The sequence below is a fragment of the Cervus canadensis genome, chromosome 12 (genome assembly GCF_019320065.1).
Source record: "Cervus canadensis isolate Bull #8, Minnesota chromosome 12, ASM1932006v1, whole genome shotgun sequence".
Classification (NCBI taxonomy): Eukaryota; Metazoa; Chordata; class Mammalia; order Artiodactyla; family Cervidae; genus Cervus; species Cervus canadensis.
This window is the reverse complement of record NC_057397.1, coordinates 61,308,227-61,335,778: the sequence shown is the minus strand read 5'-3', so window position 1 is coordinate 61,335,778 and position 27,552 is coordinate 61,308,227. Positions and strand designations below refer to the sequence as shown.

The 27,552-nt window shown below is 36.3% G+C and overlaps 1 protein-coding gene across 10 annotated transcripts in view; it reads left to right on the top strand.

The window, feature by feature from the left end:
- Window positions 1-27,552, top strand: part of VPS13B (vacuolar protein sorting 13 homolog B) — a 774,030-nt gene that overhangs the window by 479,669 nt on the left and 266,809 nt on the right. For all 10 annotated transcript variants that reach the window (XM_043484079.1, XM_043484085.1, XM_043484083.1 and 7 more), the window contains 2 exons: window positions 11,761-11,887; window positions 14,721-14,864. In XM_043484079.1, the coding sequence (XP_043340014.1) occupies window positions 11,761-11,887; window positions 14,721-14,864 (271 nt within the window). The remainder of the gene's footprint in view (window positions 1-11,760; window positions 11,888-14,720; window positions 14,865-27,552) is intronic.

Genomic DNA, 27,552 nt, shown 5'->3' with positions numbered 1-27,552 from the left:
CAGAACAAAGAAGTAAAAGGAATCAAGATAGGAAAAGAAGAAGTGAAACTCTCACTGTTTGCAGATGACATGATCCTCTATATAGAAAACCCTAAAGACTCTACCAGAAAATTACTAGAACTAATCAATGAATATAGTAAAGTTGCAGGATATAAAATTAACACACAGAAATCCCTTGCATTCCTATATACTAACAATGAAAAAAAAGAAAGAGAAATTAAGGAAACAACACCACTCACCATTGCAACAAAAAGAATAAAATACTTAGGAGTATATCTACCTAAAGAAACAAAAGACCTATACATAGAAAACTATAAAACACTGATGAAAGAAATCAAAGAGGACACAAACAGATGGAGAAACATACCGTGTTCATGGATTGGAAGAATCAATATTGTCAAAATGGCTATTCTATCCAAAGCAATCTATAGATTCAATGCAATCCCTATCAAGCTATCAACGGTATTTTTCACAGAACTAGACCAAATAATTTCACAATTTGTATGGAAATACAAAAAACCTCGAATAGCCAAAGTAATCTTGAGAAAGAAGAATGGAACTGGAGGAATCAACCTGCCTGACTTCAGACTCTACTACAAAGCCACAGTCATCAAGACAGTATGGTACTGGCACAAAGACAGAAATATAGATCAATGGAACAGAATAGAAAGCCCAGAGATAAATCCACGAACCTATGGACACCTTATCTTTGACAAAGGAGGCAAGGATATACAATGGAAAAAAGACAACCTCTTTAACAAGTGGTGCTGGGAAAACTGGTCAACCACTTGTAAAAGAATGAAACTAGAACACTTTCTAACACCATACACAAAAATAAACTCAAAATGGATTAAAGATCTAAATGTAAGACAAGTAGCTTTTATTATGTTGAAATATGTTCCCTCTGTACCCACTTTGATAAGAGTTTTTATCATGAGTGGGTGTTGAATTTTGTCAAATACTGTTCCTGAATCTATTAAGGTGATCATGTGGTTTTCATCTTTTCTTTATTTGCTTATATTGATTGACTTGCATATGATAAACTATCCTTGTGACCCTGGGATGAATCCAACCTAATCATAGTGTAGGATCTTTGTTATATATTGTTGCATTCAGTTTGCTAATGTTTTGTTGAGGATTTTTGCATCTATATTCATCAAAGGTATTTGCTTGTAATTTTCTTTTTTGGTAGTGTCTTTTTCTGGTTTTGGTATCAGGGTGATGTTGGCTTGATAGAATGACTTTAGAAGAGTTTTCTCTTCTTCAGTCTTTTGGAAAAATTTGATGAATGGCGTAAGTTCTTCTTTATATGTTTGGTAGAATTTCTCAGTGAAAACATCTGGTTCTGGACTTTCATTTGCAAGGATGTTTTTTATTATTAGTATTATTACAGATTCTATTTCACTTCTATTGATCAATCTGTTCAAATTATGTCTTTCTTATGTGATTCAGGTTTGGTGGGCTATAAGTATCTACAAATCTGTCCCATTTCTCCTAGGTTGTCCAACTTACTGGCTTGTAATTGTTCATAGTATTATCTTAGGGTTGTTTGTATTTCTGTGGTATAGGTTATTATCTCTCCTCTTTCATTTCTTATTTTGTTTATTTGGGTCTTCTCTTCTTGATGAGTCTGGCCAGGGCTCTGTTAATTTTTTTTACACTTTCAAATAACCAGGTTTTGGTTTCATTCATAATTTTTTTTCTATTTTTTAAAATCTCCATTATATTTATTTCCTCCCTGATATTTATTATTTCTTCCCTTTTGCTGACTTTAGGTTTTGTTTGTCCTTTTTTAAATTGTTTTAGGTGATAGGTTAGGTTAATTATTTGAGATGTTCTTGTTTTTGAAGAAGGCACATATGAGCTTTCCTTTTAGAACTGTTTTTGCTGCATCCCATAGATTTTGATGGGCTTCCCAGGTGGCATAAGTGGTAAAGAATCTGCCTGCCAATGCAGGAGACATAAGAGATGTGGGTTTGATCCTTGGGTTGGGAAGGTCCCTTGTAGGAGGGCATGGCACCCCACTCCAGTTTTCTTGCCTGGAAAATCCCATGGACAGAGGAGCCTGGCTTGCTATGGTTCATAGGGTTGCACAGAGTTGGACACAACTGAAGCAGCTTAGCAAGCAAGCAAGCAAGCATAGATTTTGAATGGTTATGTTTTCATTGTCATTTGTCATTATTTTAAAAAGTTTCCTTTTTGTTTTCATCACTGACCATTAGTTTTTTAGTAGTGTGTTGTTTAGTCTCCTTGTAGTCATTTCTTTCTTATTTCTCTTTCCCTGGTTGATGTCTAGTTTCACACCCGTGTGGACAGAAAAGATAGTTGAAATAGTTTTATGTGCCCTTTAATTTGTGTCCTACTATGTGGTCCATCCTACAGAATGTTTCATGTGCACCTGAAAATAATGTATATTCTGAGGTTTTTTGGATGTAATTTCCTGAAAATATCAATTAAGTCTATCTGTTCTGTTGTGTCATTTATAACCTCTGTTGCCTTATTGATTTTTGTGTCTGGAAGATCTGTCCATTAATGTCAGTGGGATGTTAAATTCTCCTATTACTGTATTCTTATTGATTTCTTTTTTATGTCTATTAATGCTTGTTTTATGTATTTAGGTGCTCCTTTATTGGATGTGTGTATGTTACAAGTATGTATCCACTTATATCGATTCTTTTATCATTGTGTGCTGTCATTTTTTTGTCTTTCTCTATGGCCTTTGTTTTAAAATCTATTTGGTCTAATACGAGTATTGCTACCCTTGTTTTCTTGTGATTTCCACTTTTGTGAAACTTCTTTTTTTATCCCATCACTTCACTCTGTGTGTGTCTTTCACCTTAAATTGGGTCTCTTTTAGGTGGCATGTTTAGGCTCTTGTTTCATTATCCAGTCTGACACTCTGTGTCTTTTGATTGAAGCATTTAGTCCATTGACATTTGAGGTAATTATTGATAGATATGTATTTATGGCATGTTTAACCTTGTTTTCTAGCTGATATTATATTTCTTCTTTGTTTCTTTCTTTTTGTTTTTCCTCTTGTAGTTTGATGATTTTCTTTTGAGCTATGCTTACGTTCTCTTCCTTTTGGTTTTTCTGAATCAATTGTATGTTTTTGGTTTGTGATTTCCCAGTTTTTCAGGTATGTTAAACTATTATTATAACTTTATAGTATATAGTTTGCTTTAGACTGATACTCATAGACTCAAACACATTCTGAAAAAAAATCTACAGTTTCCTACTCTCTTCCCCCACATTTTATGATTTTGGTATTGTCTTTTACATCTTCATGTTTATCCTTTTGCTGTTCATTGTAGTTGTCACTTGCTCAAGTTTGTTTTGTTTTGTTTTTCAAATCTGTGTATTGGCTTATTTAAGTGATTTACTTTCCAATTGTGATTTTCTCTGTCCTATAGATTCTTGTTTCTTTTGTATTTAGAGAAAACCTTTCAGTATTTCTTTTAGGATAGGTTTAATATTGCTGTATTATTTTAGCTTTTGCTTATCTGAGAAATTCTTCCTCTCTCCTATTCTAAATGATAATTTTGCTGGGTGAAGTATTCTTGGTTGTAAGTTTCTTCCTTTCAGAAGTTTGAATACATCTTGTGACTCCCTCCCAGCCTGCAACATTTCTGTAGGAAATTAGCTGATAGTCTTCTCTTTTTGGAACTCCTATTATGCATGAATTGGCACACTTTATATTACCTCATAGAATTTGCATGTTGCTTTCATATTTTCTTGCCTTGCCTTTCTATCTGCAGTTCTGATTGAGTGATTTGCATTATTCTGTCTCTTCCAGATAACTTAATCATTTTTCTGTGTCATTTAGTTTGCTATTCATCGCTTGTAGATTGGGTTTTATCCCCAGCCACTAGAGTGCTATTAATCTTCTTGTGTGTAGTGCAGGCATTGCACTCTCAAAGCCACCAGTGGAGTAAATCCCCTGAAATAATGCAGCCCCTGGGAATCAGCTCAGATTTAAGACCTGCCTCCATGTGTGGGCCACCCCTGGCACTTTCCTGCTCCCAGGGCTTACAGAGGCATAGCTATGCCTTCTGTGAGCATTCCAAGAATGAGGGTGCTATGATGGGGCCCTGCCCTCTCTTTGGAGAGAGCTTTAGCAATGACAGACCTAGGATGCTGCACCTTCGACCACACTCCAGCCCCTCAGGCTGTCTCTGTCCAGCCAACCCCAATCTTTTCTCCAGTCTGTCTTCTGAAGCTAGAGTTTCAGCACCCTAGTCCCCACACACACCAGCAGGCACACATCTGAGGCTTAGGAGCAGATCAAGGTAGCCATGACCATCTGTGCTGGTCTCTTTCTGTGGTACCCGTGGCATTCTGGCTGCTGCACTCTCCTCTGAGCCTCTTAGGCTCCCTTTCTGTCCTAGCTGATTCCTAGACAATGGAGGAGGTTCCCATGGTGATCAGAAATTTCCTCTTTCACAGCTCCCTTCCAGGAGTGCAGGTCCTGTCCTGATTCCTTTATTTTTCCTTTGTGCTTCCTGGTTACGTAGTGATCTTTCCTGCAGCTTTTGCTTTTGCTAGCATTCATTAGGTATTCTGTGAGAGTTGTTTCTCATGTAGAAGTACTGTTGATGTATTTGTGAGGAGAGGTGAGCTCTACATCCTTCTATTCTGCTATCTTGATCTGGGCCAGGTCATGAAGATTTATGCCTATATTATACTAGGAGTTTTATGGGTTTAATGCTTATAATTGGGTTATTGAGTTATTTTAGTGTTTTTTTTTTTTTTAATAGAGTATAGCATAGAGTTATTCCTTTGCATGTTGGATATCCAGTTGTTCCAGCACCATTTGTTGAGGAGATTGTTCTTTCCCCAGTGAATGGTCTTTGCACCTTTGTCAGAAATTAGAGATTTTAATATCAAATATACACCAAATATACACTAAAGATACAAAGTAAAATAACTTATGATATGTGTCCATCCCTTACAGAGCTCATCTCCCAATCAAAAAGACAGACTGGTTAATTAAATATTCAAGTACAGTGTGGAAACCACTCTGATAGTCATAAATAAAGGATACTTAGGATTAAAGTAAGGCACATAAAAATTGAGATAAACACATTTCATGCACATAAAACATCTTAGGCAGATAGATGTGACATAACACATAAACAGAATGATAAATTACTATTAAATTGATGTAGGTACAAATAGAAAATTAAAAGAAAGAAACTCTGTGTGGGTTTTCAGGGAAGGTTTCACAATGTGTATGACTTGAACTTTTTCCCACAAAGTATGAGTGGCAGGAGAGGGAAGGGAGCAGTTTGAACTAAGAAAGATACTCCAATTTAAAAACCCGCCCTGTTTTCTTCACTTCTAAATACCAGTCACAGATTATCATGCTTGGCACATAATAGGAAGTTAGTGAAGATTTGAGTGAACTGAGAAATTGAATGACAAGATGATTAAGTAGAGCTAGCAAATCAAGTGACTGAATGTGAGTGGTTTTGAGAGATACTCATTCAAATAAAGACAAGAAATATCTGATGTTGTTTAGTTCTGCTGATTAATCTTGACAGAAATATGAAACAGAGCTTTAATATCATTACATTTTTTGTTTTTCATTCAGTATTACCAGTAGAATTCAAAAGATGCACGGTAAAGAATAATTTACTCACCCCACCCATTATTAACTGACAGTCTTTATAATGGTTTATTCCTCCCGACTCGGGATTCCTCCTGACATGTTACTCACGTTTTGTCTTTAATCATAATGTGTTTCTGTGTGTATGATGGGGAGAAAGAAGCAGGGAAGTTAAGCATGAATAATCATCAGATTTTAAAATTTGTAGATCTTTTGCTCTTAAAACCTTAATTTTTTAACTGACAGAATATATCAGGGTTCAATCAGGTCAGAACAACAGCTGTAAGTGTTGTAACAGAGGGGATTTATTTTAGGAATAAGAACTTACCCATTTGTAGAAGAAGCTCGGTAACCTGGATTAAAAATTTGTTGCATTCCAGGAAACCTGGGAAGCCATCCTTGTCTAGTGGCTAGAGGGACCATGAAGGCTGGTAGACAAGTCTGTCGGAGGCTGTTACTCGTGCTTCTGGAGTTCAGCCTGCAGTTGCTGTTGTCCAGCAGAGCCAGAAGTCAGGAAAAGGTCATGAAGGTGGAAAGAGTGAGGACAGGCTGGAATCTGTTGGCACTTCTGCATCATGTTTTCTCTACTATTTAAAACAGTATAACTGTCAGAGAATATCGTCCATTATCTATTTCTCTTCCACATTCCAGCTCTCATGCAAATTTCTTTCTAAACTCTGAACTACTCTTAGCACATTATAGAACAAAAGCACTACAGAAAACTAAGTTTGAGGAGATTCTTCACTTGTCCAATGTCACTTAAAATACAGTTAAGCATGGAACCCTGATTTGCTTCCTCTTAGCCAACTACTTTTCTTGTATTCAATTCTCTGACCCCTTACTCTTATGCTAAAGTTCATTGTTAGTAAATTGCTTTTTTTCTTTTTTTTTTTAGCAACCATTTTTACTACATCTGGGCTTATTTTATAATCTGAGAAAATGAAGTGCTGAGAACTAAAATAGCCCATACTGAGGTTTGCCATGTGCAGGTTACACGTTAAAATCACTAGTGTTGTTCTACATGATAATTAGAACTTTGAGGGTGTCTGGAGTGGGGGTGGAGTGAGGGTAGTGGGATGGTATAGAAAGTTTATCTTATAATTTCCTGAAAATGTCAGTAAACCTAAATCCTCCAAGTGAATCTGATTTTCTTGTTTATAATACTTAAAGATATAGTTTGAACAGACTTGAAAGCTGCAATTAAAAAAAATAAATCATTTATACCGAATGCTTTTATTTGGCCTTCTCACTGTGTTTTATTTCCTTTAGTAATTTATCTTTCTGACTTTATTGTGAAGAAATAGAACATATTTATTTGTTTTAGTATTTTGATAAACATGTATCAAATTACACATATTGCCCTTTGGACTATTTCCCCCACACATTGGATTTAAAAAAAATTTTTTTTAAATTCTTAGCAGGCTGAATTTCAATTTGACACATTCTTAAACTCAGTCTGTGATTCTCAAGATTAGTAGCATTGACTGTGTGGAAGTGTAGCTTTGTGTTGATGTTAAAGTACCTGAAGCATAAATTATTGGCCTTAATTCTGAGAGATCATGACTGTTTTGTCTGTATTTTGATCTCTTACATTTTTATTTTTTAAAAGTGATTACCCACATGTTCATAGGAGCCTTTGTGTATTTTGATTTATGATTGATCAAACAGATTTTTTTTCCAAAATTGTTCCTGTGAAATTATAAACAGGAATGTGGAAAGAAAGCATTTTCTTTGATTTTACTCTTCACCTCGAAAGCCGTCACTTGTGTCTTTATTTGTGAGGATGTCAATCTAATGCCTAAACAAATTTATAGACTAGAAGTTAGTCTAATTCCCATAGTCTATAGGTTAATGCCTGGGATCACCTAAACCTTCTTGAATTGTGTGATTTTATAATAATCCCGTTAAACTGTTTCATGACTATATGTGAGAGAATGTTTTCTCCTGCTACTTAAAGTACCTGGGAACTAATGTGAAGGAAAAAGGGCTCCTGGTGCAGCAGGAAGAAGCAGCCGGTTTATACTTCCCAACAGCCAGCAAATATTTCTTACCTGAAGATATCCTTGGCAACTTGAAAAGGTGGCACAGAGATTAAAGGACATAGATCTGTCTTGTTCAGCCTGACTCTTCTGTAGTTACTGATACCAACTTGCCCTGCAGGTCCAGTTGCGGAACCTTTGTTCCAACTGAATGGCCTTAGCCCAGTCCCTGAAACTCGTGTCCTCATAGGTAATTTGGGGCTAATAAAAATGGTCCTTACTTCACATACAGGGTTGCTGTGAAGAATTCAGTATCTGAGTCACAAAAGGCATTTCACAAACTGTAAAGGTCGTCATAGATAGTAAAGAATGGTGGCCGTCATAGGTGGCTCAGTGGTAAAGAATCCATCTGCCAGTACAGGAAATGGAAGAGATGTGGGTTTGATTTCTGGGTCAGGAAGATCCCCTAGAGTAGAAAATGGAAACTCACTCCAGTATTTGCCTGGAAAATTCCATGGACAGAGGAGCCTAGCAGGTTGCAGTCCATGAGGTCACAAAGAGTTGGACACAACTGAGCAACTGAGCATACACACAAGCATAGCTACTAACAGGCAGTAGGTACTCAAAAAATCAGAAAATATTTAAGTTGAATATAATCATCATGGTAATATATCATATAATTTTAATTGCATTAGAAATTCAACAGAAAATGTTACTATTGGAAGGAAAAAAAAAAACACCACACACACTAAAATGGACTTCAACTCTTAACTAGTGTTTATCAAATGACTTATCCTTGTGACTCCCTGAAAACGAGAGGAATCTGTATAAATAGGTACAGTTAATCAAATTATAATGAATAATTTCTCCAAAGGTATGTTATATATATTTATTGTTTATAATGTGTGTGAATATTACTGTTTTTCATATTCAGGAATATCTACTGAAGTGGATTATCTCTATTGATTGCCACAAGTCTTAAGTATTTTCTGGTCTATCTTTCTCAGTAGTATTTCTAGTTTACTAATTTGTAAAGTTATATCTAAAATTCTATTTATCCATCTATTATATATTTAACCTTAGTAACTATATTTTTATTTCTGAATGTTCTATTTGGTTGTTTTTCAAATCTGTTTTGCCTTTATGGTATTAATACTTTGGTTTTTTTTCCTCATGTGTTTCATTCCATCCTATATGTCTTTAGTGATTTTAAAGAAATTTATTATATTGTAGACATGTGGAAATTCCATTATCAGAAGTTCTTGATCATGAAGTTTATAATGGGGTTGAATTCTCGCTAATAAAAAAATGATTTTGAAGTATATATGAAATCTGTATTTAGGAGTTTATCTTCAGTGGTCTTTGTTCTTTAGAATCCTTTTTGTCAGTTTGAAAGCATGTTTTCCAAGGAGACTTGTTTCTATTTCTGACTGATGCCCTGGGGTTATCAAAGGTCTGATGCCACTTTTATATAAATAACTTAATATTGGTATTCCTGGACCAACACATATAATATAAATTACAGCTTCCAAACACACATGGGATATTTCCCATTATTTTTCATTTTTCAATTATTTTTAATTTTAAGTTGAAAAAAGAGAAAGATCTCTGTTTTTTTCAATAAGCTCTCTTGCCAAAACAGGCAGACTTCCTTGTTCTTTTCTATTTCTGATTGGAAGTTATTTTTCTGGCCTTTTAAGGGCCCCAGATCTAAGTTGACATCTCATCTCAAAATTCTTGCCTGTCAGGGATGTAAGGATTACTCTGTTTCTCCATATGGCCGTTAAAAATCTATTCCTGAGGTTGGGGGTGGAGTGGAATCTATTCCCTTGGCTTACTGAGAGTAGCTAAGACCCTAAAGTCGTTAACAATATCAGATAATACTTTGAGTTTTACTTTCCTCTTGTTATTTTAAACCCTCGACTATTGTCTAGTAAAGTATTGGCAGAATTTAATTCTTGTTGCAGTTATTTCTGCAGTGTTTATTTTTTCCTTCTTTTGAATTCATCCTTGAAAATATTTGAATCTATAAAAAAAGTTTTATGATTTAAAAATATATATCCTTAACTCAAATATTTACCAGAGATAATACAAAAGAAAAGTTAGTACTCTATATACCAGTAAAGTTCTAGTTTTATGACCATTGACTTATTAAACTTTTTTTTTAAATTTCTAACATCATGGGTCTTTCATATGTTGTGTTACTGATTTAATTCACACGATGGGAAATAATTAGAATGTGAAGAAGTACTTTTTTCTCCCCCCATCAGTGCTTCAGTTAAAGTTTGCTTTCCTTTGGTTCCCTGCCACCTTTTCCATTTTAAGGTATTTTTAATATGTCATATATTTTAGCATTCCCCTAAGAGGGCACATCAGATGTTACATGTTTCTCACACTGGTCATTTTATGGAATTTGAGCTATTAAGCTCTAATTGTGGTGTCTCTCAGGGTCTCAACTCTTCCTCTGTATTCAGATTTTAATACTTCTTCCTGTTACCCTCTGTTAACCAGATCTCTTCATTCTTTAAAATTGACTTGCTTGAAATCCAATACTTATGTGTCACAGAACCAGATGATCTGATTTGCTTTTTTGGCAAAGAGCATATAAAGCTCTGCCCATTGCCCAGTTCAACAAAAGATGCTAGTTCTCTCTAGAGTACTTTGGTAGAAAAAGATGTAGACAGACTTGAGTTTTATCTGTGCTTTTTTGTGAGATTACTTATGCCAATTCTCTGATCTTACCTTGGTTATTTTATAATAATAGAGACTAATGGGGACATATTTATAAGGAATATAAAATTAATGGTTCCAGTAACTTTTGAGGTATAACTTGATAGTAAAGCATGGAACTATTTTATCTCATAAAATGATAACTAAGAATATAAATAAATAACTTGAAAAAACTTCAGTAAACTTGAAGGTCTGTACTAGCACAGGTTTTGATTTCTTAATAATATTTAAAATTATTAGCAATTAGCAATTTTTAATGTAGTATAGAAATAGTGTGCTAGATAACTGTTCAAAAGATAATGTATAAAGAAAAATTAAGATAGCAGTCAAATGCTGCTCTGGTATCAACTTGCCCTGCAGACCTATAATTGTAGAACCTTTGTTCCAGTAGATGATGTGGAGCTAATTGTGGTCCTTACTTCACATCCAGGGTTGCTATGAGGAAGAATTCAGTATCAAAGTCACAAAAGGCACTTCACAAACTGTAAAGGCATTCATAGGGCTTCCCAGATGATGCAGTGAGAAAGAATCTGCCTGCCAGTGCAGGAGACAGAAGATGTGTTCGATCCCTGAGTCAGGAAGCTCCCCTAGAGTAGGAAATGGCAACCCACTCCAGTGTTCTTGCCTGGAAAATTCCATGGACGGAGGAGCCTGGTGAGCTGCAGTCTATGGGGTTGCAAAGAGTTGGACACATCTGAGCATACACACACACACACACACACACACACACAGAGGAAGTTATAATCTATGAGCTCAGATGGTTCTTAGAGTTTAAAAAAGAAAAGAGAGGTCAAAGATTAAGTGAACATGCTTGTGAAACTATAGAAATTGAGAAGAAGGCAGCTGTCAAGTAGAATGTCAGAAATATCAAAACTAGAAAATTAAAAATGATCACAAAAGAGTAAGATTTTTTTTTTTAACAAAAGAGATACTAAACTATTTGTAGAAACCAAAGGAGTTAAAAATAGAAAAAGCAGTTGATTGAAAGGTCCTAGAATACTGCTGGGTTTCCTGCCTACCGGTGCAGGAGACATAGGAGACAGAGGTGCAGTCCCTGTGTCAGGAAGATCTCCTGGAGGAGGGCATGGCAGCCCACTCCAGTGTCCTTGCCTGCATAATCCCATGGACAGAGAAACCTGGCAGGCTACAGTCCATGGGGTTGCAAAGAGCTGGAGACAACTGAAGCAACTTGGCATGCACATGCACAGCATAGTACTAATGTGAAATTGATTAATTACATCTGAATTTCTTGATTAGTGTTTTTCCTTTATGACTCTGAAGTTAGGAATTGACTTTACAAAACTATGACTATGAAATACACAAATAGACAGTCAAAATAATGAAATTTTGGCATACATGTTTTTAGTGCAGAAACTTGTACAAATTTAATGAAAATTATCCTTAAAAATGAAATGGCTAATTATTTTTTACTTTATCTTTTAGCATACGGCGGCATCAAGAAAGAAGAGCAATTTTGACTCCCATTTTAACAGATTTTTCTGTACGAATAACTGGAGCACCTGCCATCATTTTCACCAAAATAATTTCTCCGGAAAATATGCACACTGAGGTTAGAACGTAATTTAGGTCTTATTTTAGTCTGAATAATGGAGCAGCTTTTCTTTGTGTGTTTGGAGTTTTCATAGTTTCCGTGCACAGGATATCAAATTATCTTATTATTAATGTTATTATTGTGTCTAATAATTATTGAACATTTTTTGTACTCTTTAGAGCTTCCCTGATAACTCACTTGGTAAAGAATCCACCTGCAATGCAGGAGACCCTGGTTAGATTCCTGGGTCGGGAAGATCCCCTGGAGAAGGGATAGGCTACCTGCTCCAGTATTCTTGGACTTCTCTTATGGCTCAGCTGGTAAAGAATCCGCCTGTGATGCAGGAGACCTGGGTTCATTCCCTGTGTTGGGAAGATCCCCTGGAGAAGGGAGAGGCTACCCACTCTAGTATCCTGGCCTAGAGAATTCCACGGACTGTATAGCCCATGGGATCAAAGAGTCAGACACAACTGAGTGACTTTCACTTTATAGTACTGTTTATGTATTGCTTTTCGTGTAATATTTGGACTTCCCTGGTGGCTCAGATGGTAAAGAGTCTGCCTACAATGCAGGAGACCAGGGTCCTATCCCTGAGTCAGGAAGATCCCCTGGAGAAGGAAGTGGCTACCCACTCCAGTATTCTTGCCTGGAGAATTCCATAGAGAGAGAAGCCTGGAGGCCTACAGTCCAGGTGTCGCAGAGTCTGGACATGACTGAGCAATTTCAACTTTTATTTTCTTTTTTCATGTAATAACTCATTTAGCTGTCATAGTAATCCTATTAGCATCTCTTACTGTCCTCATTTTGCAGATGAGGACACTAAAGCATGGAGAGTTAAGCTGTCTAAATTTTCACAACTGGTTAGAAGCAGAACGTGGTGTGCACCGACTGGTCTGGTTCCCAGCCACATGCTCTTGATCTGCACAACCTCTTTCTAATAAAAGTAGCAATAATACTGACAGATTACTTAGCATTCTCACATGGGTTACCTTACAAGGAGAGCTCTACATGAATTACCTTATTTACTCTTCTCCGCATCCATGAGATAGATATTATGAGTATACATATTTTATAGATGAGGAAACAGATCAAAAGAAATTAAGTAATTTGACCAACATTACTAGCCAGTTACTAATGGATCCAGGCTTGAAGTCTAATCACTATGCTATATTTTGCCTCTATGCCTAGAATAGAAATGTAATAATAATGGGATCCTTTATGTTATGTTATGTTTGTTGTGTTAATTTATAATGTTATTTATGTTATGCTAAAAACTATAAACTTTGGATCATTCATAGAGTTATAAGCAGTTATGAAAACTTTGGAAATATTATGTTCAAATTAAATGTATTATTATTTTAAGGTGACAAAAGTTTATATCCTTCTCTGAGTTTTTAAAGAACAGTATTTTGTGTTCTCTTATTTGATCTTTGTAATAACCCTAATAAGGGAAACCGGTGGCTCAGAGTTGGAGAATCCTCCTGTAATGCAGGAGACGCAAGAGATACTGGCTCGACCCCTGGGTCTGGAGGATCCCCTGGAGAAGGGAATATAATCCACTCCAGTATTCTTGATGGGAAAATCCCATGGAGTAGGCGCCTAGTGGGCTCCAAAGTCCATAGGGTCACAAAGAGCTGGACACGACTGAGCCTACTAGGGAAAGTTAGGTTAGACAGGGTATCTTTATATCCACAAAAACTGTATAAAAATTAAGTCTACTAGTATCTTTCAGTTACTTAGTAACACAATTTGTTTAAAATACACAAGTGTATTGCTTTCATCATTACTTAAGGAATAAAATAAGAATTCTAACTATAATGAATAAAATCTGGAGACTTTTGGGGAGAAAGTTTATTTAACTAAAAAAAAAAAAAAAGATCATTTCCGACATGCTGTTCTTTATGGCTTTATTAAAAGCTGCTCTAAGCTGTGTAGTTTGTATTTGGACCCATCATAAGTCTCCTTAAATCCATTCTCTTGGATGACACTAATAACGAGAAGGTTTGTTGGACATTTCCAAGCATTTGAACATTGTCCACATGCACTTCATGACAAGAGGCAGGGCTTCTGCTTATTAAGTGAAATTCTGAATTGGTTTTCATTTCTGTTTTCCTTTGCTGAATGGTTTTCCAACAGTGGATGTTCAAGTGACTCTGTTATGCAGAACAGCATCAGTTAAGTAGTGGACATCTACCTAATACTGCCAAGATTTTAGCAGTTTAAAGAAGTAAAATTAATTAGTCTAGCTGTGTTTGGCTTCAGCACTCCATTTTGTTATGAATCATTTGGAGTGGATCCTTTGGAGAATACTCAGACCATACCACCTGTGACTGTAATTGCTACCTATAATTGCCTGTCTGCCCACCTAGATTGTAATCTTCTCAAAGGCAGATTGCCCTTCAAGACTAGTCTCACTCTCTGTGATGTTCCTAGCACTCTCCTATGCTGCGTGGTGCTTATGAAATGCTAAGTATCTGTCCGTTTTAGAGGGTGAACAAGATTATGCTAAAGAATTACATACATCACTGCCTACATATTGAAACAATGATAGGAGGTTGAGGTGTGAAAAGCCAAATGCATATGAAATGTTGAAAAATCCTTATTATAGTGGGTTTCCCTGTAACTAGCACATGGCCTGGCGCACAGCAGGCCCTCATAAATGTTTATTAATTTAATCCACTGGACTGTGTCAAGTAACCATGCCCACTATATCTGCTATTCTCATTAACATATGAACTTGAGTCTCAGGAGAATTCACCAACATTCATAAAGCTCAGATAAGTAGAAATGATAAATTATCATATAATGCTATCATGCTTCTTTATCTATATTCAACGTTTTTTTCCTTCAGGAGATTTTAGTGTGTGGCCATTCCTTGGAAGTGAATATAACCACAAACCTGGACTTCTTCCTAAGTGTGGCTCAAGTTCAACTCTTACGTCAGTTAATAGTAGCAAATATGACTGGACTGGAACCATCAAACAAAGCCACAGAGGTAACTCTTACCTGATTTTGATTAGGCTTACTGCATTTGTGCCAACTTTACATTGATAATAGAAAAACTATAATTAAATGCTTTTGGCTAATTATTCTATATTTAAGTTTATTCAAAATATGTATATAAATCATTTTGGATTGGTGTTCTTTATTTTTGAAATTTGCTTGGCCTCTTTTCCCATAATTCATCATGCACCTTTGCAAAATTGCTGTGGCCCAGGCCCAGAAAAGTCACTGTTAAAAGCATGATTTTATTACCCTGCTGCAGTTTTTAAAGTACAGTGCACAAAACCTGGTGTAGCTTTCACTTACTCAGATCCATTACAGGGACGGGGCCCCTTTTGGAAATGAACTTTGTAAGAGTACAGTGGGAATGGCTTCAAAAAATAGCTTCTAAAGCATTTGTTTCCCATGCTCAGTGAAGAATGGACATAATCAAAAAACTTGAATGCCTGCCTAGAATTTTAATTTTGATCCAGTGTTCATTGGAAGCCTGCATTGTAACCACAAAGCATGTCAACATGAAACAAAGAAAGCTGCTTGTTAGATGCTTCTCAAGATGTTGTTTCTTTGCTTTTTGTTTCCCTACTGTTACAATCACATCTGTACTTACAGTAATTAATTATTTTATAAAATCTGTAATGAAGAACCTGTTTATCCATGAAAATGTCATTACTTATATTTTTGTCATGAGTTAGACGCAGAAGTCTCTTAAGTGTTGTTTACTAAGGAAGGGAAGGAGGAGGTGTTCCCTGAGAGCCTCTTGATACTAAGCAGGTGTGCCAGGTATTTTCATGTAAGTTGACTCGTGTATCTTCAAGCATGTCATTAACAACCGCTCTGTGAGCCAGATGTGAGCATTATCACCAGGCTCGGAGATGGTAAGGGACCTGCCTGAGAGCATACACACATCACTAAAAAATGGTGAATCAGAGTATTTAAATCTCGAAGCAACTTAGGTTGGAAACAAACTCCTATATTATTTGTGCCAATTTTATGAACCTGTCATGTGACAGAATCTGTCATGTGAAATCTAACTCATGGATTTCTGATGTGTTTTAGGAATTTACAGAACTTAGCAATTGGTTGCTAACTATTTACCTACCTATTTCTAAAATCTATTGATAGGATCTGGTTTCAGTAAATAAGGCCCGCTTAGAGTTAGATTACTAACAACTCTTTCCTGAATGTCACGTCTTTTCTCACAGTTCCATAAACAAGCTAGGATTGGTTTTGCTGTTTTAAAAATATGTCTGTAGCCCTTTATTGCTTCTTGGAGATGACATTAAAAGTACAGACAGTATACTGAGATATAGTACAAGCAGTACACTGCAAAATGATTAGTATGGTAAAATTCATTTTATGTATGTTCTACCACGATTGGAAAAAAAACAAGTACAAAGTCCAATGAGGGAAGACAGTTCATTCCTTTCCACCGCCTCAGTAAGGTATGTCTGTGAAATTTCAGTATTAAAAAAAAAAGATCTTCCATGAACTAGAATATTTTCTATTCATAAATGAGTAACATAATTCATATCTGATACATAAAGATATTGTAAAGAATTGGTATAATTTCTTCCTTAAATGTCTGATAGAATTCACCAGTGACCCATCTAGATCTGAAGCTTTCTGTTTTTGAAGTTGATTAATTATTGATTCAACTTCTTTAATACTTGTAGGCCTATTCAGATCCTCTTTTGCTTCTTATGTGAGTTTTGATAGGGTCTGTCTTTCAAGGAGTTGGTTTGTTTTCTTCAAATGGTATGGGCTCGGACATAGTATTTCTTTTATTCTTTCAGTTTACGTAGGAGCTGTAGTTATGTCCCCTCTTGCATTTCTGATGTTAGTAATTTGATTCCTCTCTTTGGGTTTTTTGTTTGTTTTTTAGATTTTGGTTTTTTGGTTAGCCTGGCTTAGAGGGTTGTCAACATTACTGATCTTTTTAAAGAATCAACTCTTGGTTTTATTTCTTTTTTGGATTTACTGTTTTCAATTTCATTGATTTCTGCTCTAATTATTATTTCGTTTTCCCTGCTTGCTTTTAACGGTGTTAATATTTTAAAAAAATGTTTTACAAGATTTCATTTAAAACATTGTTTTAAAAACTATTCAGGAGCATAAAAAGGAGATTTTGTTACTAGAGGAAACATATCTACAGTATAACAAAGAGGAAGAAAGATGGATAAGTCTGAAAATCAAAAAGAAAACAGTGAACCAATCTAAGGATTATTGCTAGAACCAAGATTTAATATTATTTTTACTTATATAGACAACTAACATATAATAAAACTTTCAAGTATATAGCTAAAAGAGACCCTTTCAGGTAATAAAATGACCAGCTGATTACAATCCAATATTTTTGCTCTAAAAATGTACTCACTGCCTAGTGATCAGTGTATATTTGTACACTTTCATTTTCAGTGTTTCCTTCAAGTGTTATGACTTCCATGATTTCTGGTTCCCAGAATATGCAGTTTCTTCATTGTAAATTAACCTTTTCTTATTTTTGTATGCATATATGACAGGTTGAGAAAATACATAAGAAAAATAAACATGTAGTAATCAAAAGTGAAAGTCATTTAGTTGTGTCCAACTCTTTGTGACCCCATGGACTAAACAGCCTTTCCCTTCTCCAGGGGATCTTCCCAACCCAGGGATCGAACCCAGGTCTTCTGCAGGCAGATTCTTTACCAGCTGAGCCGCAAGGGAAGCCCAAGAATACTGGAGTGGTTGGCCTATGCTTTCTCCAGCAGATCTTCCCAACCCAGGAGTTGAACCGGGGTCTCCTGTGTTGCAGGGGGATACTTTACTAATTGAGCTATCAGGGAAGCCATTATTCAAAAAGCCACAATTAATTCCATATTACAAAGTACATGTCCTATATTCAGTAGTTCGTGTCTCTGTGATAACGTCTGTCTCTATAGCACTAGTACAAGAGGAATGTTATTTGGTGTCTTATATCTTAGTTCACTGTCATTCACATGAGGTTAGAAGTTCACCTCCGAGATAACTTCATAATCAAATCTAAATGTACGGTTCTAATTTTTCTCCAAAAATAGAGCTCTACTACTCATCCATGGTTTCTTTTCTAATGTTTTAGCAGGGCGAAATTGGTTTACTCTTTAGAAGATTCTTTACCTTTTTATAAGGTGGTCTAGGTCCCATAAAGGTCCAATTGTATAAAAGTGGTTATTAGTAATATAATCATAACATTCATGAAAGAAGAATTAACAAGGGAGCTACTTTAACTACTTGTACCAGTAAATGTCAGGAAACTTTTGAAGGAGATAATGACTAAACAAAGAGTTAACTTTAATTTGTGCAGGTCTGTTTATGGGCTAGTAATACAGAACATTTTTATATGATAATAAAAGGAAACTAAACATCATCTTAAGTATTCCTAAAGCTGTTGGTATTCAGGACATTATAAGGCATTGATAAAAAATAAAACAAAAAAATCGACTTTTTTAAAGGGCTTCCCTGGTGGCTTAGCAATTAAAGAATCCGCCTGCAATGCAGGAGACCTTGGTTTGATTCCTGGGTCGTGAAGACCCTCTGGAGAAGGGATAGGCTACCCACTCCAGTATTCTTGGGCTTCTCTAGTGGCTCAGCTGGTAAAGAATCTGCTGCAATACAGGAGACCTGGGTTTGGTCCTGGGTTGGGAAGATCCACTGGAGAAGGGAAAGGCTACCAACTCCAGTATTCTGGCCTGGAGAATACTTTTTAAACATTTTATTCCAGTTGCAGTCACACATACACACACAAAAATACACAATGATTTGTACAGAATTTCAAAGTATTACAGTGATTTAAACTGAGATGAAAGCTGAATAATCTATCTGAAGTCTATAGAATTATAAACAGTATAGATAAGATACTAAAACTAGCCTATTTACTTGAAATGGTTAATTTTTTAATGTAATGCTAATTTTTTCTCAAAGTAGTGCATGAATTTTAACAACCAAGTGTTGCTAAACTAAATATATCATGATAGTGTCAGTATGTTAACATCCCCTTAGTCATTTTTAACTCTGTAAGCTTTTTCTTCTGGTATTTATCTCCATTTTTCTGAATAAAATCAATAGACTAACATCTCTTGGGCTTCCCTCATAGCTCAGTCAGGAAAGAATCTGCCTGCAATGCAGGAGACCTGGGTTCTATTCCTGGGTTGGGAAGATCCCCTGGAGAAGGAAATGGCAATCCACTCCAGTATTCTTGCCTGGAGAATCCCATGAACAGAGGAGCCTGGTGGACTACAGTCCATGGGATTGCAAGAGTTGGACATGATTTAGCAACAAAACCACCTTAATTTAAAAAACATCTCTTAATTTACTATTAATTTTCTTTTACTGTAGGTGAAGATTCCATTTCTTTTACACTTCTCTTCCACTCCTACATTTTCCCAATATTCTTATATTATGTTTTTAAAATCAGTATGAATTGTTTTTGTTATAAAGACTATAATGTGATTATATTTCCTCTCCCTATATTCTTCTCTTTTCCCTAAAGTTAATCATTTCCACATTCTTTATATTTGCTCAGGTTTTTTTTATTGTTGCTAAATCTCTGTGTCTTCTTTCTCTCTACCCCGATCCCAGCTCTCACCAATACATAATACCTGATATATAATTTAATTTTTTACACTTTGTGACTTATAATGTCATCTCTGCTTTTCCTTTAAAACAGTTTTTCCTAAAGTTTTACTTCTGCCTTCTTCTTGGACCAGTAGTCCTCTCAACTTGCTGCGGACTTGACACAACTGATTCAGATTAGAGAAGGTTGTGATTTTTTAGGGTAATGGTAGAATGTTGGGAAATTATTGGTAATCAAATAAGTAATGTTTTTTTCTGGGAATATAAATGATTAAAATTGCCAGTATCTTTATCCCACCATTCTAAAATGTTAAATATTTTGAGTCCTCTATAGAAATAATGATAGTATAGAAAAATATTGTTATATGACTCATTACACATGCCTAAATAATATAGTTTACTTGGGTGTTTTTACAGTTTGCTATAAAATAGGATGTAATAGGTTGGACTTTTTTGAGCAGTGGTTGAGTATATACCCTAGGAGTGGTGACAGAGGTTGTTTTTTGGTATTATTATTATTGTTTTAGCTTGCAAATCATCTGCTTTAGAGTTGATTCATTTTAGGAATGGAAATTCTGAATTTTTTAGTCAACGGTGTAAAATTCTTAGAAGACACACTTGACTAACCTAAGGATTGCTGGAGGCCGTTGGAACTTGGAACTTAGAAGTAAAGAAGAGGAGAACGGACTTTGAGTGGTGGTGTAGTAGCCGGTGTTTTCTGGAGTAGAACTTTAGGCAAGATGAGCAAAACAGAGGCAAATGTACCTTGAGAACACATTGAGTGGAGGTAGGGTTTGAAAGCAGGAACTAAGGCTGGTTTGGGAGAGGATGTTGATGTTCTGGTTCTGTCTCAGTGCTTCCTGTCTTGAGGTAGACATGAATGGGAGAGGCCATTTCAGAGTTCACGTATTTCTATAACCTTTCTCTTTAGAAAAGAACAGAGGGGTTTTAGATAACATGCTTGTGGTGTCTTTCCATTAGCATTACTATGCTGAGTGTTTGTTTCCCTTCAGAGGCATCTGGATGGACCACTTGTAACCAGGCAATAAACCCAAGCCCCATAAAATATGAATTCAAGCAGAGCCTTAAATGGACATGAGGGCCTGGGAGGAAATACCTTGAATTTCTTCAACCATAGACCTGGAAATGATATTAAGTATATTGCTACCTATTCTCTCCAAGGGAAGGACTTCTTAGGTACACTGAGCTATCACACCTGTTTCAGTAAGGTAGACCTTGTCAGTGTTAAAAATAGTATAATTCTCTCTGATAAACAAGCTTATTCTTAGAAAGAAACATGCCGTAGTTACTTCAGGGTAGATCATAAACATCAAGAAAGCAAGGAAAAATTTAATTTTCCAGCCATTCTGCTATTTATCCCATATAGATTTCCTGACCAGAAAGAAGTCCAGTGAATGTACCAAGTTTTCCTGAGGCACTATTGAACTCTTGTCCTAGTCTTTTTCAGCAGTATTCATTGAGGGCTTACTCTATACCAGACACACTGGCTACAAACAGATAGAGGTATGAAAAATAAACATACTGTGGCCCCTGCCCTCTAGGATTTTATAATATGCATGTAAAATAAAGCATAAATTTGTAACTAAGAACTCAGAGCAGTAAACTAGAAATGTCAGATAAGCTCTATTTAAAACTAGTGCTGTAATAACTACTCAGAATAAGGAGAAAACTAGGTGGTCAGAGATCTGGCTTCATAGAGAAGTTGGGTTTAAATAGAGAAGAGTGACCTGCCCTATGTACTCAGTAAATATTGAACCCTTCCTATGTGTCAAATACTGTTATGGGAACTAGGGTAACAGCATTAAACAAAAGAGGTAAAGTTTCTGATTTCATGTTCTGGTGCTCATATATTCAGAGGTGAAGATAGATAATAATAAATAATTGGAACTAGATCAATATATATTGGTACCTATGTAACTAGTAATATATGACTATATATAAACATACGTATATACATGCATGTATACATATGTACAAACTCATCCATGCACATAACTAGTTGCATTCATTACTTACCATTTGCCCAGAATTAGTCATGTGCTCACACCTGGCTGCAAGAGAGGCTGGAAATGTAGTCTTTCTAATACAAGACCATATGCCCTGCTAAAAAGCATTTTATCATCAAAGAAGAAGATAATGAATATTGGGGTACACCTGACAACCTAAGCCACAGAGACTTCAGGGTCATCTGGTATTCAAAGCTAGGATAGTCCTTAGAAAGCAACCTTTGCTCTCCTCAATACTTTGAACATATCCTAAAAAGTTCTACACCGTATAATTTTGCAGATCGTTCAGTGCTGTTATAGGGACAAGTATTGTCTTTACTCAGCATTTCTAACTCTCATCTGCTAATAGAACTCCCCTTCCTTTGGCTAAACAACATTCTCCTAGTAATACTTCATGTGGTTTTGGTAGGGATTCCCATTTCAGGGTAGACATGAGACAAAGGCTTGGTTAGTTATTGTATCAATCTCTCTGACCCAGTTATTGGTCCAGATATGGGCAGTTTACTCCGGCGAGTGCAGTGTTGCATATGAAGACACTATTAAGAATAAGTCGTCTCTGCTAGGGATCGCTAAGTTCGGATGTTGTCATACTGGAGCTTTCTTTGACCGCTGCCGCATTCTTCTTCTCTACTGTCGCATGAAGAAAACCTGTGTCAGAAAAGAGGTGATGAAACTTACAGAAATGAGCAAAACTGAGAGAAAGAGAAAATCTTTGACATCATCTGACTGCCTTGACATAGTTCTAGTCAGTGAGTTATAGAGAGAAGTATTCTACTTATTTCTAGGAAAGTCTCCATGTTCTTTTTACTCCTTGAAATAACAGCAGTGGAAGTGACATGTTACTTGTTACCACGTGGTGACAAACATGGGGACAAAAACCACACAATGAGGTTAGCACAGTGGGTAGTGTAATCCTAAAATTTAAGTGACATCATGGAGCCACTGCAGCCAGCCCTCGACTTTGTTTTATGTTAAAGTAAACGTAAACTATTAAGCCACTAATATTTGGCTTTTTGTTACATAAGGCCAAACCCAGTACTCACTGATGGAGACAATATTGCAGTGTTCTGAGGTGGAGATAATAAAACCCAGAGAAAGTACTGACAACAGAATAGAATTTGATACTGAATAAATGCTTGTAGTATGAATTAGTAAATGAATTCCTTAATTCACAGGAAGTCCTATTTCTGTTCATAGAAATAGCAAAGATAAGAGGTATGCCTCATACAGGACTTCCCAGGTGGTGCTAGTAGTAAAGAACCTGCCTGTCAATGCAGGAGATGAAACAGACACGGGTTTGATCCCTGGGTTAGGAAGATCCCCTGGAGGAGGGCATGGCAGTTCACTCCAGTGTTCTTGCCTGGAGAATCCCATGAACAGAGGAGCCTGGTGGGCTACAGCCCATGGGGTCACATAGTTGGACATGAGTGAAGGGACTTAGCACAGAACATGACACATATATATCAAAAAAACTAGAAATTGATGATTAACTGTATGTTTGATTGAGACAGGTTGGGTATATATTGAAAGCTTTGAATACTAGACTGTAGTGTTTTAAGTAATTTAGGCAGTAGAGAGTAATTGAAAATAGCTAAGCTAGAGAGTAACTCTTAACAGATGTGCTTTGAAGCTCAGATCCATCTTAGACTGAACCTATCAACTGTACTCACACACTGATAGGAGGTATGGGATCTTCAAACACAAATATTATAGTTACATTTTCTTTTATTCTAACATAATAGAATATACTATATTCTATTACAGTATCAGTTTATTTCAATTAGGATTTGAAATTGCTATAGCATTTCAAATATCACCTATTGTTTCCAGAAGCTACAATTCTTATATATATATATATAAAATTTAAAAAAAATTTTAAAAAGAACACACTTTTAAAATGGACTAAATAGAAGGGTGAGAGGGCTAAGATTGCCCTGGGTTGTGTTCATAGGGCTGCAGTAATTACTCCGTTATTCCTCAATAGCAAGTAATCATCTTATTAAGCCTACTTACAGAGGGAGTGTATGTAAGGAGTAACACATGCTCATTTTCAAATCAGTGTTTTAGAGTAAATAAAACTTTTGTAGCAAAATAAAAACCATATTTTTAGGGGTAAAGAATGGAACCACATCATTGGGGATCTGAAGGTGGAGGTTCTTTGATCCACACACTGCAGATCCTGGCGAGGAGCATAGACAGCTTCTAAAACTAATTGAGCATTTCTTCCTTTGCCTTCTTGCCTTCCTCCTCTTCCTCCTCCACTTAACCACTTGGTTTTAGGCACTTCCTTAGCTCTCCTTTCTTTTCAGTCTCCGGCAATGACTCACTTAGTAACCTGTTCCATGCCTGCTTCAGTACCTTTTCTTATACTCTGACAGCTCTAAAAAAATTTTTTTTTAAGGAAAATATTATTTACCCAAAAAGTTAACTTTAGTGATCATAAAATAAACAGTACTTAGTCCATATTTCTTCATATTTCTAAAATAATGGCTATTTCCACCAAAATAAGGTTACTGTGCACCAAGAAATTTGCTCTTATTTGTTGTATTTGACTCCTCCACACCTATTTAAAGAATTAAAAACCCCATAAAGCAGTGTATCCAGCTGTCCATGAAGCATGATAAAATTACAGTAAAAAAAAAAGTTAAAATCAAACTGGTCAGATAAGATGAAGGTCCCTTAGCTACAGCTCCATCTAAAGACTTCTGTTCCCTCTTCTGTGCTGCTCCCTAGGCCTCCTTGTCTGTTCTCTGTTTGTATTTCTTCCTGTCTGTGCTAGGTTATATGCCTTGTTTCTGATCTTGAAATCTCTCTCTCTTATATATCTCTCTTAAATTTTCAGCACTGTCTTTTAATACCTTATTCCTCATGGTATTCATCTGTAAGGTGAAAGAAAGCTCTAGGAAAATAGGTTATAGCTAATTATTATCTCGTCTGAGTCAAAATATGATAAGAAAGAGCTAGCTGTTCAAAATAACTGAGAGTCAGTGATTTGCTTGGTTTACTTCTAACAAGCAGACTTTTGGACTTTCAATTACTTTTACATGGAAGAATCGACTTTAAAAAAAATATATTAACATCAGAGCCATGGGAATGTATATAATTCTCATCTAAGATTTCATACATTTTAAAATTGCTTATTTCTAGACCTTTGGCTTTTCATCAAAGGTTTTCTGTAGAAAATGACTAAAAATCCTCTCACAGAGTATAGAGATATATATAATAAACATCAAGACCTAAATCAAATAATCTTCCTTCTACCCTTTTTTAAGATTCCTGGACTTCAGCAAATGTGCCATAGGTGCCTTTATACCTTTCTTTATAAAAATTGGCCTGTTCAGTAATGCACCATTGGACGACACAGAAGTGCACTGGGAAGACTGAAGTATTCTGTGTATTGATTGTGGCAGTCGTTACACAACTGTAGACACACATCAAAGACCATTAACTGTATGTTTTAAAAAGTGAATTTATTACCAACAAATCACATGCCAGTAAACCTGACTTAAGAACGTTTGACCGCTTAGTAACACAGCTTTGGAAGACACAAAAATCCACTCGCAACAGTGATCCCCGTTAGTGTCAGTGTCTGTTACTGAAGTTCTGAAGTGACTGCTCAGTGTCTGTAATACCAGCTAACACTGGGTGCTCACCACGTGCCAGGTGGTCTAAGTATTATAGGTAGTTTAACTCCTTTAGTCCTTACAGTAACCCTGTGAGTTTGGGACTCTTTCTTAAACTGTACTGGTGTGGAAACTGAGTGTCAAGAAAGCCTTGTAGTTTGCACCAGATTGTATAACTAATAAGTATCAGAACCAAACTATTCCCGCTATCCCCCGCTTGAGAACATATTGGTTAAAAGTGCTGTTAGTTCAGTGACCTAACTGGTATGAATATGAGTGTTTTAACAGTGAGAATTAAGCAAAAACTTGTTTATACAGGCCTTATTTGTTCTTATATAAAATTTACCTTTTAGGGGTACTCTTTTGCCCCCTTCTGATGCCTATGTCAGAAGCTTTCTCTCTCTCCTTTATACTTTAATAAAACTTTATTACACAAAAGCTCTGAGCGATCCAGCCTCATCTCTGGCCCCGGATTGAATTCGTCTCCTCCGGAGTCCAAAAATCCCGCGTCTTATCGTTCAGCAACAACCTTTCATTCCCTTTTTCTTTGCCCTCTTCCAAAATATCAACAGTGCTTTCTTTCCTACAAGGCTAAACTTGGTCATTTTTTGTACAGTAGGATAAAACCCCTGGACCTCTTGGTTTCAAAGTTTCCTTCCAGCTCCAATATTCAGATCTTCTCTTTGGTCCTTAGGTTTGGAATTCTTTCATCTAATTAAGGTCTGTTAGTCACTACACCAAGTTTGCTTATCAATGGGTAATAAAATTACCCATATGAGTTAATTCATCTAGAACTCCTAGAAAAGTGCCTAGCATCTGTTAAGGGCTCTGCAACTGTTGCAGGAAGGGGGACCCCTTCCAGGACCCAAGAGTCGGCTCTTGTCTAACACTTGGAAATGAGGTGTCCAATGAGACACATGAGCTGACAAAGCAAAAGACTTTGCTCGGAAGGGGTGTCTGATGGGATCATATGATTAACTGCTTAATAGTGGGTATAAGAAACTTATAGTAAAGCCGGTTAATTATGAAAAGGTCAAAGAGGTCCAACAGGGACAGGATGAAAATCCTGCAGTCTTCCAAAGGAGATTAGTGGAAACTTTTAGGAAGTATATAAGCATGGATCCTTCCTCCCCTGAGGGACTGGCCCTTTTGGCCATGCATTTCATAGCCCAGTCTGACCCAGACATCAGGTGCAAAATTCAGAAAGCAACTGCTGGGCCTAAAAAATAAATAAATAAATAAATAATTTAAAAAAAATTTACCTTTTATCGTATTATACTAGTAAGCCCCTGAAGGATCTAAAACAAGAGCATGACATCATCAGAGTATACTTGGGAGGTGGATTGACTGGGAGACCAGTGACAGCTCCAGACGATGAGAATCCAAAACTGAAGCACTGATTTAGGGAAGAGGAGGAAGGCCACTATTGGGCTAACTCTGCATTTGCTTGAAAGGATGTATAGAAGGAGGAAGGTCCTAGGAAAATAGGTTCTCACTAATTCAGTATTATTCTTTGAGAATGAAACTATGATAAATGGGCTGGTTTATCTCAGCACATGTTTTAGAGGAAAGATAGGGCTCTAGATCATTCTTTCCCCAGCTCTTCTAAATTGTATGACCGAAGGCAGTGGCTCTCCTGCTAACGTTTGCTTCTAGGTGTCAGCTCTACTTGAGGTCAAAGACCACAGTTTGAAATCTCCCTGCACTTTGCACCTCCTTGAACTCTTAAATACTCAGCTCACTATTTCATATATGCCCCTAAATAAAAATGTTGAACTGTTGTCATTTTAGAAGTTCAAGAGAGGGTTATTATTTGTGCTTTTTGGTTCTATTTTTAAGTATGGAAAAGACAAGTATGTTTAAATGTCAGTGAGAAAGATTCAGTTGGAAGAAAGGTTGAAATATGTTGTGATTAGAAGGGAAAATCAATAGTGTAACATTCCTAAAATAACAAGAAAATAATATGAGAAAAAGGTACAAAGGTACACCTCTTCTAATGTAGCAGAAGGAAAGATAGAATGGATGGTCACATAAGTAAGAAGATTTAAAAGTTTAATAATATGGATTTGGGAGTTGAGGAGGTGCTCATTTCATATTTTACTCCATGAAATAGAATGTAAGGACATCTGTTGGGGCTTCCCTGGTGGTTCAGTGATAAAGAATTCTCCTGCCAAGCAGGAGACATAGATTCGATCCCTGGATCAGGAAGATCCCCTGGAGAAAGAAATGGCAACCCACTCCACTATTCTTGCCTGGGAAGTCCTCAGAGGAGCCTGGTGGGCTGCAGTCTGTGGGGTTGCAAAGAGTCAGATTCAACTGAAAGACTGAACAGCATCAATAAAAGGACATCTAAGGAATGGTGCAGGATTCAGAAATTTGAGATGGGGGCCTAGAAGCTATGTATTCTTTTGAAACTTTTAATTTTTTACCGAGCAAATGTAAA